Below are 16,684 nucleotides of genomic sequence, written 5' to 3' on the forward strand. Positions count from 1 at the left end.
TCAACTCAAGCTAGTAAGGTCATCCTAGTCTAACATAATTTGATTTCTCAGTTGAGGAATGGCATTTTCAAACCACTTCAAGGAACAAGGAGCCAACCTGGGGAATGTCGAGGATAGAAGGAAGTACAAAATTAGATAAAGGGGTAAAGTCTAGTAATAATCAGTATTCTGCCTCCCCCAATTTTTGAACACTGTACATACAGTTTGATACTCTCTCAGGTTATAAAAATGCCAAAAATATATTTAATTGACAATAAGGTAATAATTTGGTTTTTATGCTATTTATTTGAAATAGGATTTTAGAAAATTATGCACGTGTTTAATCCTGTAACTAGTAATGAGAGAAAGCATTTGAACCACCGAGAACCTAAACTTTCCACTTAATTTTTAATGTAGAAAGGCTTAGTGCTATTGAAAAACTAACTAACCTAGGAAAGTGAGATGAGGTCCTCAGACCACAATTGTGTAAGTGATGCCAACTGGAAGTAAAGAAAAATGCACTTAACATTATTAGAGATAATGTATTTTTAAAAAAAGATTTGACAGCATAGGCAAGTCTGTGGGTGGAAAATCATGCTTGAAGACAGAAGAGGCAACAGCAAAGACACCCAGATTCTGCTCTGTGCTTAGTTAATAGGAAGTGAAGGGGAATTAAGGTTGAGTATGAAAAGCATCTTGAGTTGAAGTTCTTTTTTTTCTGTGCACAAATAAATTTTATTCAGGTATGAAAAGCAAGTGCTTTTTCATATACGTAAAATCTAAAAAGCATAATACCCATTGTATTAGTCCATTCTCACACTGCTATGAAGATATACCTGAGACTGAGTAATTTATAAAGGAAAGAGATGTAATTGACTCACAGTGTAGCATGGCTGAGGAGGCCTCAGGAAACTTACAGTCATGGTGGAAGGGGAAGCAAACACATTCTTCTTCACATAGCAGCAGGAAGGAGCAGAATGAGAGCCAAGCGAAGGGGGATGCCCCTTATAAAACCATCAGATCTCATGAGAACTTACTCAGTATCATGAGAATAGCATGGGGGAAACCACCCCATGATTCAATTACCTCCCACAGAATCCCTCCCACAACACGTGGGGATTATGGGAACTACAGTTCAAGATGAAATTTGGTTGGGGACATAGCCAAACCATATCACCTATGAACTCATAATAAAGTAATCATTAAAGGCCTTACTTCAGCTAGGAAAGCACAGACTGAAGGATCAAGATGGGAAAAAGAATATGTGAGTCAAGAAAATGGTGAAACATGCCAGTAGGAAAATCTATCTATCTATCTATCTATCAAACTATCTATCTATCTACATACCTATAATGGTTAATTTCATGTGTCAACTTACCTGGACTAAAGGGTGTCCAGATCTTTAATTAAACATTATTCTAGGTATATCTGTGAGGATATTTCTGGATGAGATTAATATTTAAATCAGTAGACTGAATAAAGCAGATTCTTCGCCTCAATGAGTGGACCTTCAACTGGTTGAAGGCCTGAATAGAACCTAGGGCAGAGAAAGGAAGAATTCATTCTCTGTCTGGCTGTCTTCAAGCTGGGAGATGGGTCTCCTGCCTTGAGACTTTGTCTCAAACTGGAATTTACACCTTCGAGTTGAAGCTCTTAATAGTCTAGTCTCTTTAACTCAGTGACAGAATTTGATGCTTTGAGTTCCCAGAAATCAGAAGTATTGCTACTTACAAAGCCACACCATGGCCTCAGCAAAGGCTGAGAAGGTATGACTGAAATCTATGAGATTGTAAAGAATATCATTGACAAGGTAAATAAGAAAAACTTTGAAAAAGGACAGTCAAATTCAAATTTAAAGCCCTATTTTAAACAGTAGGCAAAAAACTTAAAAATCTCACCAACCTAGTAAAAACAGGAAATTTATATAATTTCATTTCAATGTTGGTGAATTCATAGATTATAGATACATAGAGAATTTTAGGAAAAACTGACATGAGTGGGGGATCATCTTCCAAGTTAAAGTGAAGGAAGAGTCTGGGCAAATGGGGGTGACTGTGTTCATTTCTTTGGCAAGTATCAGCTGTACCCTAACACATGCCAAGCACCAGGCTTCATGTACTGCAAAGATAATAACATACTCCCTGCCTCAAGCAGGGCATGGGCTAGCAGGAGACTGGACGAGTACACTCACGATTAGAATCGTGGACATGCTCCATTCTGCAAATATTTTCTTGCGATCTTGATGACATCCTGCATCCTATTTCCATCTTGTGTTCACCCAACTCAGAGTATAACAGCTACTTGCATTGAAAATGTCTTTCTTCAGGAATAGCTGAGGTTTAGATAAATCTTTGTAACTATAAAAAAGCCTGAAATCCTTTTGTTCTAACTCTTTGAGAAGGCTGTACCAGAACCGCACGACGCTGCTGTCGCTGCCACTGACCTCAAACCCAGGCCAGTGGAGATGGATCTCAAAGATGAGCTGTCCAATCTGCTCAAGAACATCTTCCAGAATAAGATTTTCCAGAACTTTCCATTCTGCACTTTCCAGATCTGCCTTGAGAACATCAATCTGTAACAAAGCAATCAAATGAGATTAGCAGATTTAGTAAAACCATCTTGATATCAGGAGTTTTACATTATAACTACCTCTGAAGGAAGCAGAATTTTAAAAATTTTGGAGTTGAGGGTGGTTTTCAAGTGGCCATTTATGACATGAATTTCTAACCTCATTCCATATTAAACGTTTGGGAGTTTTTGGGTTTTCTTCTAGTTTTTAAGAGATGGGGGTCTCCATATGTTGCCTAGGCTAGTATAAAATTCTGGGTTCAAGCAATCCTCCTGCCTCTGCCTCTTGAGTGGCTGGGACTACAGGTGTGAGCCTATTATGTTAATATATGTTAATATACAAATGATGAAACGTCAGGCAAAAATCACAACAGACCCTCTTGCTTTCTGCACAATGGGATTGGATAGGAGAAGGTAGAGTGAGTGTATCACAGACCTCTGTGCACCCCATAAACTATCTGCCACTCCAGGAAACTCAGCCAAGTCCTGACAGTAGGTGTGTATGGAAAGGAAGTGACAGAGGGCCACTCTTTGCAGGGACTATCTTGCAAGCCTCATCCTCCCACCCCAAATTCATCAAGACTGGACACCAAGGAAGAAGTTTTTGAGTATCTGAATATTGGACTATAAAGAAAAAATGCATATATATATTATTCTATGATTTCTTTAAAATGTACATACCAGTATAGTGTTCTAAAACAAAAAGAAGCAGCAACACTATCCTCTAGTGAACACAAGTTCACATTCAAGTGAGGCAGAATAAAAGAAGAGGATTGGAAGATCAATATTTTGCAATTAATGAAGTTATGAGAATCGGCTCCCTTTTTCTGCCTGTGTGAAAAATCCATTAGAACACCAGAACCCTAAACACCTTCAGAAATCAATGAAAGTTCATCTTTACCAAGTAGTTATATGTGCCTGGGCTAAGGGCTTCCCCTTACAATCTCCATTTAATTCTCTCAACGATGCTGTAAGGGTGAGTCTGAGTATCCCTAATAAAAGTTCAGGAAACCAGACTCATTGAGAAACCCATCGCCACTCACATGGCTAGAGAGGCAATGGTGAACCCTGAACGGAGTCTGTCTACGTAGCCTGCATTCTTAACCCCTATATCATGTTGCCTCTTCCAACATACCCAAGAGAAAAAATGGGTAACTCAGAGTCCCAGAGAGGTTTGGGGTTTGGAAAAGAAGGTGCTATCTGGAGAGCAAATATGGGTCAGTGAGTAAAGTGTTATTATCAATATTGCCACCTTACATTTGCAGAGCACTTCTCAAGGGGGATAATTTTACCACACGGAGGAAAGCTGACAGCATTCAGACATAAACTGGAATCATGGGGCAGGAGGAAATCATTGCAAAAGAGCAAAGGCTGTAGCCCCAAGAGGGGACAGCAGAACCTTAAGCAGCCCTTCAGGAAGCTGCTGACTGAAGTCATGAAATATCCTGCCCCAGGAAAGTGACAATACCTTTGCTTGTTTAGAAAAAACAAATAAACACCAAGATGGAGGCTGCCCATTCTCTCCCCTCTCATTGAATGTTTGTTTGATACATTTCTCATATGAGGCTCAAATGTGAGGCTCCCTGTGCACAGAAACATTCTGATCTAGTTTGGATGACTGTCCTCTCCAAATACCATTCTGAAATATGATTTCCAATGTTGGAAGTGGGTCTGGTGGGAGGTGTTTGGGTCATGGGGGTGAGTCCCTCATGAATGGTTTGGTGCTGTCCTGGAGACAGCGAGTTCTAGCTCTGAGTTCACATAAGATCTGGTTGTGTAGAAAGAGTGTGGCACCTCTGCCCTCTCTATTTTTCTCTCTCTTGCCATCTGATAGGCTGGCGCCTCTTTGCCTTCTACCATGATTGTAAGCTCCCTGAGGCCTTGCCAGGAGCAGATACCAGCACCATGATTCCTGTACAGCCTGCCGAACCATGAGCCAAGTAAGCCTCTTTGCTTTATAAATTACCCAGGATTAGATATTTATTTATAGTAACACAAGAACAGCCTAACACACATTTCTTGGGTGATTTCAGAGTTGAATGGAAGAGAAGGTACACAGAATTTATATATAACAGCTACAAGAAAATGGGCTTTCTCCTGATGCCTGAGACTCTGTGGGACATGGTTTCACATTCTTGCCTTGGATTGTACATCCTGGTCCACCAAGGAAAAACTGATGGTAATATCCCAAGAATACTGAGCGCCTTAGGAAAGACTGAGTGTCTATAAAGCAGCTTGTCAGTTCAGTAGTTCCAAACTGAAAGAGAAAAAGTTAAAACAAAACAAAACCTTCTTTCATGAGAGAAACTGAGCAAAGACAGGTTGCATATGAACACACACCAGGCTAAAATAATTCTTGTGAATCAGACACAGTGAAATTTACCCAGGTGTAGTGGCTCATGCCTGTAATCCCAGCAGGTGGATCACTTGAGCCCAGGAGTTCAAGACAAGCCTGGACAACATAGTGAGACCTCATCTCTACAAAATGAAAATAAATAAATAAATAAAACATTATTAATAAAGAAATTAACTCTTTCTTCCATCTCTGCTGTCCTAGCATGTTCATAGCTTTGTTTAATCTTGACAGTTTTAAACAGAAAACTCCAAGATTAAGGGGAATTAAGCTGCCAAAGGAAATATTTAATCAAAATTTTATAAAATTTTCCAATTGGTACAGAAAATATCCAAAACTCAAAGCCAGCATTTTTTGTGTCAATTCACATAGCCAAGAATGTCTTACGTTCCTTACAGATTTGTGTTCACCATGGTCTTCTGTGAGTTTGCATATGTTGAATGTGAGGAATACATCAAAATATTAAAGGGACAGAGTAAAGTTCATCAGCTTTAAATTGACCTAAAAACTCTATTAGTGATGTATAAGGAATATGTTTTATATATTTATTCCAAACATCTTAAAAATAAACTATCAATCAGAAGTTATGAGCAACTCAAAGGGAACCAAATTCTTAGGCCAAATCGTAGCAAATATAGGCTTTCTTTGAAAATCCAATTTTCATTTATAAAGTTTGAATCTATTCCAAAGAGCAAAAAGTATTTTCAAACACAACAACACCCCCACCTCTTTTCATTCCAGTGACTGAAAATCCCCCACTTCAATCAGAATTATATAGGTTGGTCTGTATCATGCAGCCCAGTGTGGTGCCCCCCTGGGGAGCACATAAGCTCTTCTTCTCTGCTTTCTGACCTCAGAGTACAGGCAGCCAAAAGGCTGTGAATAAAACATGCTCTGCTCTTCCAGTGTGCTTTTTCTATTTCTCACATTTTAGAACGTCCCATTACTGCAATGGTTTTGCAAATGTGATCTCCATTATTACTGTATAATGCACCCAATATTATTATAAAGCACTAAACATTGCTGAATAGGATATGCCACTTTAAAGATTCTAATATCAGCTTTCAACAATTATGGCACTAAATAAATCATACAAATGATTAGATGGGAATAATCAAGTGCCAATCCTAATACAGTTAGGATAAATCAGGTTTCTGCAGAAAAACAACTGAAGGTTAACTCCCAGAAAACTCTAGAATAAGTGAAGACATTCTTGGGTTAAAAGGTTTCAAAGAAAGTAGATGAAACAACTTATTTGGCATAATTTCCAATGTATTAAAGTGGTCCTCCTATCAAAAATTGTCGCCTTTTCTTTGTACCTGAAATATCCAATAAATTGACTTTCAGAAACCTTTTGAAGAAATGATAATTTTCATTTTTAACTGGCATCAGAGTTACCTGATGCCATCTGGCAGCTTCTTTATCATAGGCACAAGTTCATCCCTGTGATCTTTACCCAGAACTGCAGAGATTCGAGGAAAGGGGAGGAAGAGGCATGGGTGCCTTTATCCGTTTCCAAAAACTGCCGTAATAAAAGACCATGGACTGGGAGGTTTAAATAACAGAAATGCATTGTTTCACAGTTGTGAAGACTAGAATTCCAAGATTAAGTATCCCTCTGAGAGCCCTGAAAGAGAATGTGTGCTGTGCCGCTTGCCTGGCTTCTGGTGGCTTGCTAGCAATCTTCAGCATTCCTTGGCTTCTGCATCACCTGGTCTCTGCCTTCATCTTCACACAGTGTTCTCTCCATGTGTCCAAATTTCCTCTTTTTATAAGGATATCAGTCAGATTGAAATAGGGCCCACCCTCCTCCAGTATGACCTCATTTTAACTAATTATATCTGGAACGACACTATTTCCAAATAAGGTCACATTTTGAGGTACTAAGGGTTAGAATTTCAACATACTAATTTGGGGGAGACACAATTCAACTCATAACAGTGTTTAGGGTAGCTTTTGCAATAGGGCTTTGCAATGTGTTTAGAAGCCAATTCCCAGGGCCAATGTTTAGGAAAAGTGCCCTGCTCTAGCGATCCAAGGGCCAGCAATCATCTAACACAATTACGGTTATCATTCTGACTAATGGATAAGTCCTTATATCAGCCAATACTAACAGCTCTGGCTCTACCAAGTGCCACACCCAGGGCAGGTCAACAAGTTTCCAAAGCCAGTCGAAACCACCACCTGGAAGTCCTTCTACTTCATTCCTTGGTTCCGTCTCAGCAAAAACAACCAGGCCCAGTAGGGGCAGTTTGTCTTTGGTGCTCTCCCATTCCCTATATAAAAGGGTCAGATCAGGAGCTGTAGATGTGAGGATATTAACTGGTCTGAATGACTACTTAATATCCTCACATCTACAGCTCCTGATCTGACCTTTTTCCCCTTTAAGAGGGCTCACAAACAAACTACAAAGATCCTATGACATACTTGCCAGCCTGCAAGAGGGCAGTCATGGAAGCTGTAACACCTTTAAAGTAAAGCCTGGTTCTGAGAGTCACAAACACCACTTCCCCTGCATTCCATTGGTCAAGGCAAATTGCAAGTCTAGCCCTTGAGGGGAGATGTGGCGAACACAGAGAGGGGAAGAGAAGTTATTCATGGCTAAATTTACAAACAATTGACCCTAGTAATTAAAAGCAATATTCCTTTATATAAATCCACAAATCAACTACAGTAGTACAGTGGACAGGAACCTTTACAGGACACAACTAATACTCCAGGACAAATAAATAATAAAGGCTTTAGTCATCAGAACGTTATTAAAGATGGAATATTAATAAAACATGACATCTGTTTTTAGATTTGGTTTTACTTGACACTTGACAGAGAACCTGGGATATTCAATGGATTAAGGTTGACTAACAAAGAAAATAATAAATAGGACAACTAAAATAAATATTTGTAAGTCTAAGTTAGATACTGTATTAGTCTGCTTGGTCTGTGACTTAGTGTGCTTGCACCACTATAACAAGGTATCTTAGATTGAGTAATTTATAAATTATAAAAATTTATATCATAGAGTTCCAAAGGCTGGGAAGGTACTGGCAGGTTTGGTGTATGGAGAGAATCTGTTCTTCTGGGAGGGCATCACCTAAGCATCCTCACATGGCAGAAAGGATGGAAGGGGAGAAAAGGGGCAAACTCCCTCCATCAAGCCCTTTTATAAGGGCACCAATCCCATTCATGTGGGTACAGCCCTCCTGAATCAAACACATCCTAAAAGCTACACCTCTTAATACTGCTGCATTGGGCCAGGTGCAGTGGCTCATGCTTGTAATCCCAGCACTTTGGGAGGCCAAGGTGGGAGGATCAGTTGAGATCAGGAGTTCAAGACCAGCCTAGCCAACGTGGTGAAACCCCATCTCTACTAAAAATACAAAAATTTGCTGGGTGTGGTGTCACACTCCTGCAATCCCAACTACTCAGGAGGCTGAGGCAGGAGAATCCCTTAAAGCCTGGAGGCAGAGGTTATAGTGAGCTGAGACTATACCACTGTACTCCAGCCTGGGAGACAGAGCAAAACTCTGTCTTAAAAAAACAAAACAAAACAAAAGCTGCTGCATTGGGATTCAGTTTCAACATGAATTTTGGAGGAGACAAAAACATTTAAACCAGAGTAGATTGGGTGGTTTAAACAACAGAAATTTATTTTCTCCAGCTTTGGAGGCTGGAAACCCAAGATCAAGGTGTCAGCAGGTTTTTCTCCTAGGTCTTCCCCCCTTGGCTTGCCGATGACTACCTTGTCCCTGAGTCTTCTCGTGGCCTTTCTGCATGCATGCCTGGTGTCTCTACCTTTTCTTACAAGGACACTAGTCCTGTTGGATTAGGGTGCCACTTAACGTTAATCACCTCCTTTAAGGTCCTATCTCTAAATATAGTCACACTGGAAACTAGGGCTTTAATCTATAAATTTCTTCTACACAAAACAGATCTAAAACAAGTAATTTTGCTATGCTCTATTTAGAGGTAACCACTATCTCCATAAGTGTTTTTAAAATACATCCTTGATACTATTATGGCAGCCTGCAGTGTCTCCTCTATAGTTAATGGCTAACTGGTTTTAGGTAGTACAAGTGTGAGTAACCTAATTGGAGGTGAGTCACAGAGACTGTAGTAGATATTATTTTCCAAAGATGTAACACCATTATTTCATCTCACATGCTTTACTACATATGGCCTAGACACACCCACCACTGAGACATGGAATCAACCTATGTAGCCACACAAGTCCCCAAGCCTAGAAAGGCTTTGTGCTTGATTTAATGCTCTGCTGTCACTGTCTTGAAATTCTTAACTAGTTTTAAACAAGCGGGACCCCTCATTTTTATTTTGCATTGGGCACCACAAATTATGTAGCCCATCCTCCAGAGTTGTGATTAGTTGTGAATGATTGATTGACTAACACAGTCTGATAAAAGTGATTCTAAGTGACATTCAAGCCTAGGCTGTAAAAGGTGATGCAGCTTCTACCTTGCTCATGGATATATTCATTCTTGAAAACTTTGGCTGTCTGGAAAGGTGTCTGACTGCCCTGAGGCTGTCCTGCTATGAGAAAATCCAGACTAGCCTTTGCAGAGAGACCAATAAAGAGGCCCTGAGTGAACAGAAAGAGAGAGAGAGAGAGAGAGAGAGAGAGAGAGAGAGGTGATGCCTGGCCAATCCCCAGCTGTTTCATCCTTCATCTCAGTTCAACTGCATGAGAGACCCCAAACAAGAAGCACTCAGCAAAGCCCTTCCCAAAACTCTGCCCCACATAAACTATGAGAGAGTACCAAAGGATCAACTGTTGGGTTAAAAAGCTAAGCTTTGGGGTTGATTCATTACGCAATAATAAATAGCTAGAACAGAGACCAAGTGCTATTTATGAAATTTTTTTTCAAAATCTAAAAGTTACTTAAATTGTATCAACTACTATATATTCCAAAGCTGAGAGTTCTAGAAATTAATAGGCATTTAACCAAAAATACTTTATTATAAAAGCAATATATTGTCATTATTTAAAAATTAAAATTATAGATAAGAAAAAAGAAGTAACAGCTGCGCGCGGTGGCTCAAGCCTGTAATCCCAGCACTTTGGGAGGCTGAGGCGGGTTGATCACGAGGTCAAGAGATCAAGATCATCCTGGTCAACATGGTGAAACCCCGTCTCTACTAAAAATACAAAAAATTAATCTCTACTAAAAACACAAAATATTAGCATGTGCCTATAATCCCAGCTACTCAGGAGGCTGAGGCAGGAGAATTGCCTGAACCCAGGAGGCAGAGGTTGCAGTGAGCCAAGATCGTGCCATTGCACTCCAGCCTGGGTAACAAGAGCGAAACTCCGTCTCAAAAAAAAAAAAAAAGGAAGAAGTAAAATACCTATAATCCATAATTTTGAAACAGTTTACTTCTGAACTCCCAAACATTTTTCTTTGCCATAAACACACACAAGACAGATCATTATATAAACACACAAGACAGATTCTAACACACCTGAGCATAACTGAAAGACACACACATTTTCTACAAAATTGAAATTATCCTGTGTTTTCAAATCTGTTTTTTAACATAACAGACCATAAATATATTTCCATGTCAATAAATTTTCCTCTAAAATTTACTCTCAGAGTCCCTCAGAGCTTTCAGGATCTGAAGGAGGTGATTGTGGGTCCCCAGGAAGGAGGATTAGATGTCAAGTGGGTGAAGCTCAGACCCCAATTCAAGAGCAGTTCCCCTTTCATCTCCTTGATATATCTGGAATCCCTCACACATTTTCACTTGGGAAAAGAGCTCTCCTGCTTAAAAAAACATGAAAGCCTCTACCAATAACTTATTTTTAACAGCTTTTGTAATAATGTAATTTATTTAATCAATCCTCCTTCTGGTGGCCATTTAGATATTTTCCCAAGTGATTAAAGTGACAAACTGATGCGATCAACAACCTGGCAACCAAGTTTGTGAGTGTGTGTCTGTTATTTTCTTAGAATAAGTCCCCAAAAGCAGGATAGCAGGTGCAAAAAATTGATATGGTTTACAACTTTTAATTGTCCTAAAGCCTTCCTGTCCCTGGCTCTTGAGACACTGAGGACAAAGCAGGTTGTGCCACTGGGAGCTGGGAACCCAGTGCAGAGAAACCATAAAAGCCTCCTCTGCTGCCACCAGCCCAGTCAGCACCCTGCTGGTTTTCTCATCCTGAAGCCACCTGACACTTGGCATTCCTCATCCCCCTATGCCTCCATGTCTGAACAATTCCCTAGAGTAGACAAAAACCTGCGTGAGATTTAAAGGAAGAGAAAACAATCCATTTTAATTAAATGGATTACGTTTTATTTAAAATATTTTGATAAAAAATGCTTTAACTTATTGTTCTATATTCAATCTTCAAAAGGATATAGATTTTTTTCCACCTGGAACATGCATATTAGAGTTTAAAACTGGCAATCACCATCAATTATGAAGAAAACTGATCATTATATTAATCAAAATCCCTGACTAAGAGCCAAATCTACATAAGTAACACCAATAAAATGTCAATATTAACTATGCAGTTTATCAATCACCTAACCCAAAATGAGGGACTTTACACTCAGGCTCTAATTGACCTGAAAATTAAGTTGCTTGCCTCAATGTTTTGGGGCCAGAATCATATACTATAAGTCATTTACAGATGTTTTTTACAAAATTTCTCATTTTATAGAACAGAATTCTGAAAGGAAGTGTGGGAATTAAGTTTTGTAATTGAGTTCCTATTTTAAGAACTGTTATTTTTGGCCATGTCATCTAGTTATTTATGAATATTTTAAAAAATAGAATTATGAGACAGGCATGGTGACTCACACCTGTAATCTCAGCACTTTGAGAGGCTGAAGTGGGTAGATCACTTGAGGCCAGGAGTTCAAGACCAGCCTGGGCAACATGGCAAAATCCTGTCTCTATTAAAACTATAAAAATTAGCTGGGGCTGGGCGCGGTGGCTCATGCCTGTAATCCCAGCACTTTGGGAGGCCAAGGCGGGCGGATCACAAGGTCAAGAGATCAAGACCATCCTGGCCAACATAGTGAAACCCCATCTCTACTAAAATATAAAAAATTAGCTGGGCATGGTGGTGTGCGTCTGTAGTCCCAACTACTTGGGAGGCTGAGGCAGAAGAATTGCTTGAACCCGGGAGGCAGAGGTTGCAGTGAGCGGGGATCGCGCCACTGCACACCAGCCTGGTGCCTGGCGACTGAACAAGACTCTGTCTCAAAAAAAAAAAAAAAAATTAGCTGGGCATGGTGGCATGTGCCTGTAGTCCCAGCTACTTGGGAGGCTGAGGAAGGAGAATCACTTGAACCTGGAAGGCAGAGGCTGCAGTGAGCCAAAATCACACCACTGCAGTCCAGGCTGGGTAGCAGAGCAAGACTGTCTCAAAAAGAAAGAAAATAAATAAATAATTGAAGGCTGGGTGCGGTGGCTCACACCTGTAATCCCAGCACTTTTGGAAGCCAAGGTGGGTGGATTGCCTGAGGTCAGGAGCTCGAGACCAGTCTGGACAACATGGTGAAACCCCATCTCTACTAAAAATACAAAAAAATTAGCTGGGTATGGTGACATGTGTCTGTAATACCAGCTACTTGGGAGGCTGAGGCAGGGAAACTGCTTGAACCAGGGAGGTGGAAGTTGCAGTGAGCCAAGATCACATCACTGCACTCTAGTCTGGGTGACAGAGCAAGACTCCGTCTCAAAAAATAAAAATAAAGAAATTCAATTATCATCAATTCCCTAACACCTTAACAAATCAATGGTCATTCTCCATATGCATTACAGTTTGGGTCAATATTCAATCACAATTTTAAAATAATTACATCAATAAAACTTCTCACTTTTTAGTTTAATTGTGAAAAGTTGTTATTTAATAATAAAATCTATCTAGGCTTTTATATGTCAAGTCTAACTTAAAGAAAGACATAACTGTACCTGCAAAACCAGAAGTTAAATGCATTAGAAGGAGGATCTTGTTGCAGAAAAATAGAACAAATTAATCTATTGTAAATGTGAACAAGAGTATTAAAAGTCTCTGAGAGCTTTAGACTTTAAACACACTAAATCAATTTCAATTATCACTATCAACTGGCAGAAATGTAACAGTACAAGATTTTTGCTATCACTAGGAATAAAAAGAGATGAGGTTTGCCCTATAGATTATGAGAAATCTGAAGGGTCACTCTAAGATAATGTAGGACCAATTCTGAACTAATCATAAAATAAAATAATTTTATGTAGTAATTAGCTCACAAAAATGACCTCTGCAGGGAGCAACACTCTACAAATGAATTAAAAAGGAAATGAGAAAAACATTTACAAACAGACTCTTCTTTTCTGGCCAGAAATCCAGCTTTGATGAAAGAATCCAATCTGAGGCTGCTGAGCAAGAATCTTCTGAGCTGGGTGAGGTGATAGAATACACATCCCCAGAAACCCAAGTCAGGGACAGATGATGGGTGAGCTGGTGATCAACCAAAATATCAGGAGTCAGCAGGGTAATTCCTGGGCAACAGCAAAGAACCAAGCAGGAACCAAGCAGCACAAAAATAGGCAACACCAAGGCGGTAGCAAGGGACCTGACCAAGGGCAGAGTCAGGCAGAAGGGCAATGGCAGAACCACGGACAGCTCCAGGCAGCCACTTTTATGTCTTCATTTCTACCCTACTTCCCTGGGCAGCTGAAAACAAATCGCTGACCTTAAGATCAGAATCCATTGCTTTAAAGTTACACCACCTGGTTAGCTTTTTTTTCTTTTTCTTTTTCTTTTTTTTTTTTTTTTGAGACGGAGTTTCGCTCTCGTTACCCAGGATGGAGTGCAATGGCGCGATCTCGGCTCACCGCAACCTCCACCTCCTGGGTTCAGGCAATTCTCCTGCCTCAGCCTCCTGAGTAGCTGGGATTACAGGCACGCACCACCGTGCCCAGCTAATTTTTTGTAATTTTAGTAGAGACGGGGTTTCACCATGTTGACCAGGATGGTCTTGATCTGTTGACCTCATGATCCACCCGCCTCGGCCTCCCAAAGTGCTGGGATTACAGGCTTGAGCCACTGTGCCCGGCCCTGCAAGTATTTCTGAAAGGAGATGGAACATAAAACTCAGACATCTATATGTGATTCCTAAATGAATAGATGAATAATCAAATAACCAAGTAAACAGCCAAATAAAATGTTCTTCAGGAAGACATGTTCTTGGGGTTCAGTAGGAGGATCTTTGCCCTTAGATGGTGGGACTGTGTCAACCCCAGAGCATGCTGGGACCAGCAATGTGACTTAGGCACAAAAAACATGGCCCCAATGCAAAAAGCAAGCACTAATTTAGAGGGACACAAAAGAAACTCATTTAGTATTTAGTTTTTTTCTTGTGTTTTAAGTGTATCCTAGAATATAAGTGAGAATAAACTAGGGCTAAACATAATCAAAGAATCAGCAGTGAGGGGGGGTCAAGTGTTAGAAGCCAGAAATGAGAGAAGATGAAAGAACATTAAGAAGTCTTGGGATGTGAGTGCACACACACATGAGCATACACACATACAACACACACACACACATGACTAAAGAATGCAGCTTTGAAAAAATATATACAGGAAATTATTTTTACCACTGAGCCTAACCTCACCTCAGACTTTAGTGTCACCCCAAACTAATCAACCTCAGTCTCAACATTCCATCCTGGGTCATATAAGATATGAGTCCCAGTGCTACAGTTAACCCCAGCACAAAAGCTCACACTAGACTTGTCGGAATCACCTTGATGTCCTCCATTTCTGAGCCCCATGCAGAGTTCTAGCAAAGTAGGTAGCATGGTCACTCTTGTGTTGATTGATTGATGCCCTTACCTGGGCTGTAAGTTCCTTCAGGCCAGGAATCTAACCTCTCTTTGGGTATCAAGTTCCTATCAGAGATCCTGGCTCACAGCAGGTGCAAGATCCTATCAGATAATGAATCCCAGCTATTCTGCCTCTGTAACACCCTCCACCTCTAGGATCACCTGGCTTCAGAACTCACTGATGGAAAGAGAGGAGACAAGAGAGGTCAAGGTTTGGAAGTTAGGTATGACAGTAGTTATCAATTCCATTGTCCCACGGGGCACACATGTTGTGTTATAGTCTTGATTTTCAACTCTTTATGCACATGACACTTAGCTAAATGTAATTCTTTGCTATTCTGCAAAATGCCACTAACCTTCCTGCCCCTGTTTCTTTATCACACCACTTCTTTTATGTGGAACACCAGAATTTCTGCTGGTCATCTCCCCCTCTGTCTGCATACAGGGCACCACAACTGTCCAAGTACAGGCTGCATTTCATCAAGAAATTTGAATTGTTGGGTTTTTCTAAAACTCTTAGGATCTAAAAGCAGTGGCAATAATCTGAAAAAGGATGACTTACCATAAGTTCTAACAGGATGTAGAAATAGATACAAATTGGTTTTATCTTATGGAATATTTCATTAGCATTAAACTACAAGGCTCCCATCTCAAATATATTTTCTAGTTAAATGAGATCAACACTGAAATAAGGAAATGAATAATATCAATATGTAATTCTCAAATGGCATTCAGGTTTTTATTTTGTTGTGAGTGTGTACAAGGAAGTGAATTGTTCAGACATAAGGCATAGGAATGTTTAGGAAAGCCACTAGGCTGCTGTCCTGTACAGCAGAGGATTGCCACTTGTGGCCATTTTAATTTTAATTAATTCATTAAAATTAAATCAAATTAAAATTACCGTTTCTCTGCCACATTTCAAGTGCTCAGTAGCCACATGTGGCAAGTAGTTACTATACTAAACAGTGCAGCCACAGGACATCTACATTACCACACAAAGTTCTACTGGACCGTGCTACTCAGAGGATCACACACAGCAGCATCACCGAGAGGGCTCATAAAAAACACAGTTTCTCACTCACTCACTCACTCAATAGATCTGAAGTGGGGCCTAAGTACTTGTGTTTCGAATAAGAACCCAGCTGCCAGTGATGCTGCTGTACAATGACCGCACTTTGAGAATCACTGGCCTTGGCTGATGACATGAGGTGAGCTTTTCATAGTATGTGTGCACAACACTCTCAGCCTTAGCCCATGATCAGATGCAGAAAATATCCACATACCAGTAATCTTTGGCCTTGGAAGGTATAGGATAGTTTTTCTAACCAGCTGCTTTCTTAATTATGATATATTGAGGCTCGAATTTCCTAAACACATGCCTAGGTTTCAGCAAGGCTTATGTTCTCTTGAACTGTATGCAAAAAAAAAAAATGTATGTCTGTGCATATAAGCACTTTTCTAAGAACAGTGTGGTGGCTGAGGGCCTTGACTCTCAGGCAGGTTGTTTAGCCTCTCAGTGATTCAGAAGAAAACAACAGGACCCATATCATCCATATCACTGGGCTGTGTTGAGGCTAAACAAGAAATGCATGTGAAGCACCTAACACAGAGTAAGAGTGCCATTGTTATTATTTTTACCCATTCTCCACGAGGTCCATAATCCAAAAAATATTAAGATTGTCTATCAAAATGTGCCTTCTGTGAAGCACAGCAGCTATATTTTGGGAGGTGGCTCAGAGGCAAAATTAAAATTTGGTACAGGAAATATACAGAAGTATCTCAAACATGATCGCCAAAAGCCATCTATATACAGTACATTAACAGATGAAATTGAAAACAATTTCTTCAACTGCATTTTCATCTGACAAGAGGCAAAAAGGTATGTATTCCTTATGCCTTATGCTGGACTATATTCCTAATATTTATTTATTTTTGAATACCTAGCCTCTAG

The 16,684-nt window shown here is 40.0% G+C and overlaps 1 protein-coding gene across 9 annotated transcripts in view; it reads right to left on the minus strand.

Moving 5' to 3' along the window:
- Positions 1 to 270: 270 nt before the first annotated feature.
- Positions 271 to 16,684, minus strand: part of METTL24 (methyltransferase like 24) — a 119,145-nt gene continuing 102,731 nt past the window's right edge. For all 9 annotated transcript variants that reach the window (XM_078369943.1, XM_002806728.7, XM_054254323.2 and 6 more), the window contains one exon: positions 271 to 2,551. In XM_078369943.1, the coding sequence (XP_078226069.1) occupies positions 2,237 to 2,551 (315 nt within the window). In that variant the 3' untranslated portion in view covers positions 271 to 2,236. The remainder of the gene's footprint in view (positions 2,552 to 16,684) is intronic.

Source organism: Callithrix jacchus, chromosome 4 (genome assembly GCF_049354715.1).
Source record: "Callithrix jacchus isolate 240 chromosome 4, calJac240_pri, whole genome shotgun sequence".
Classification (NCBI taxonomy): domain Eukaryota; kingdom Metazoa; phylum Chordata; class Mammalia; order Primates; family Cebidae; genus Callithrix; species Callithrix jacchus.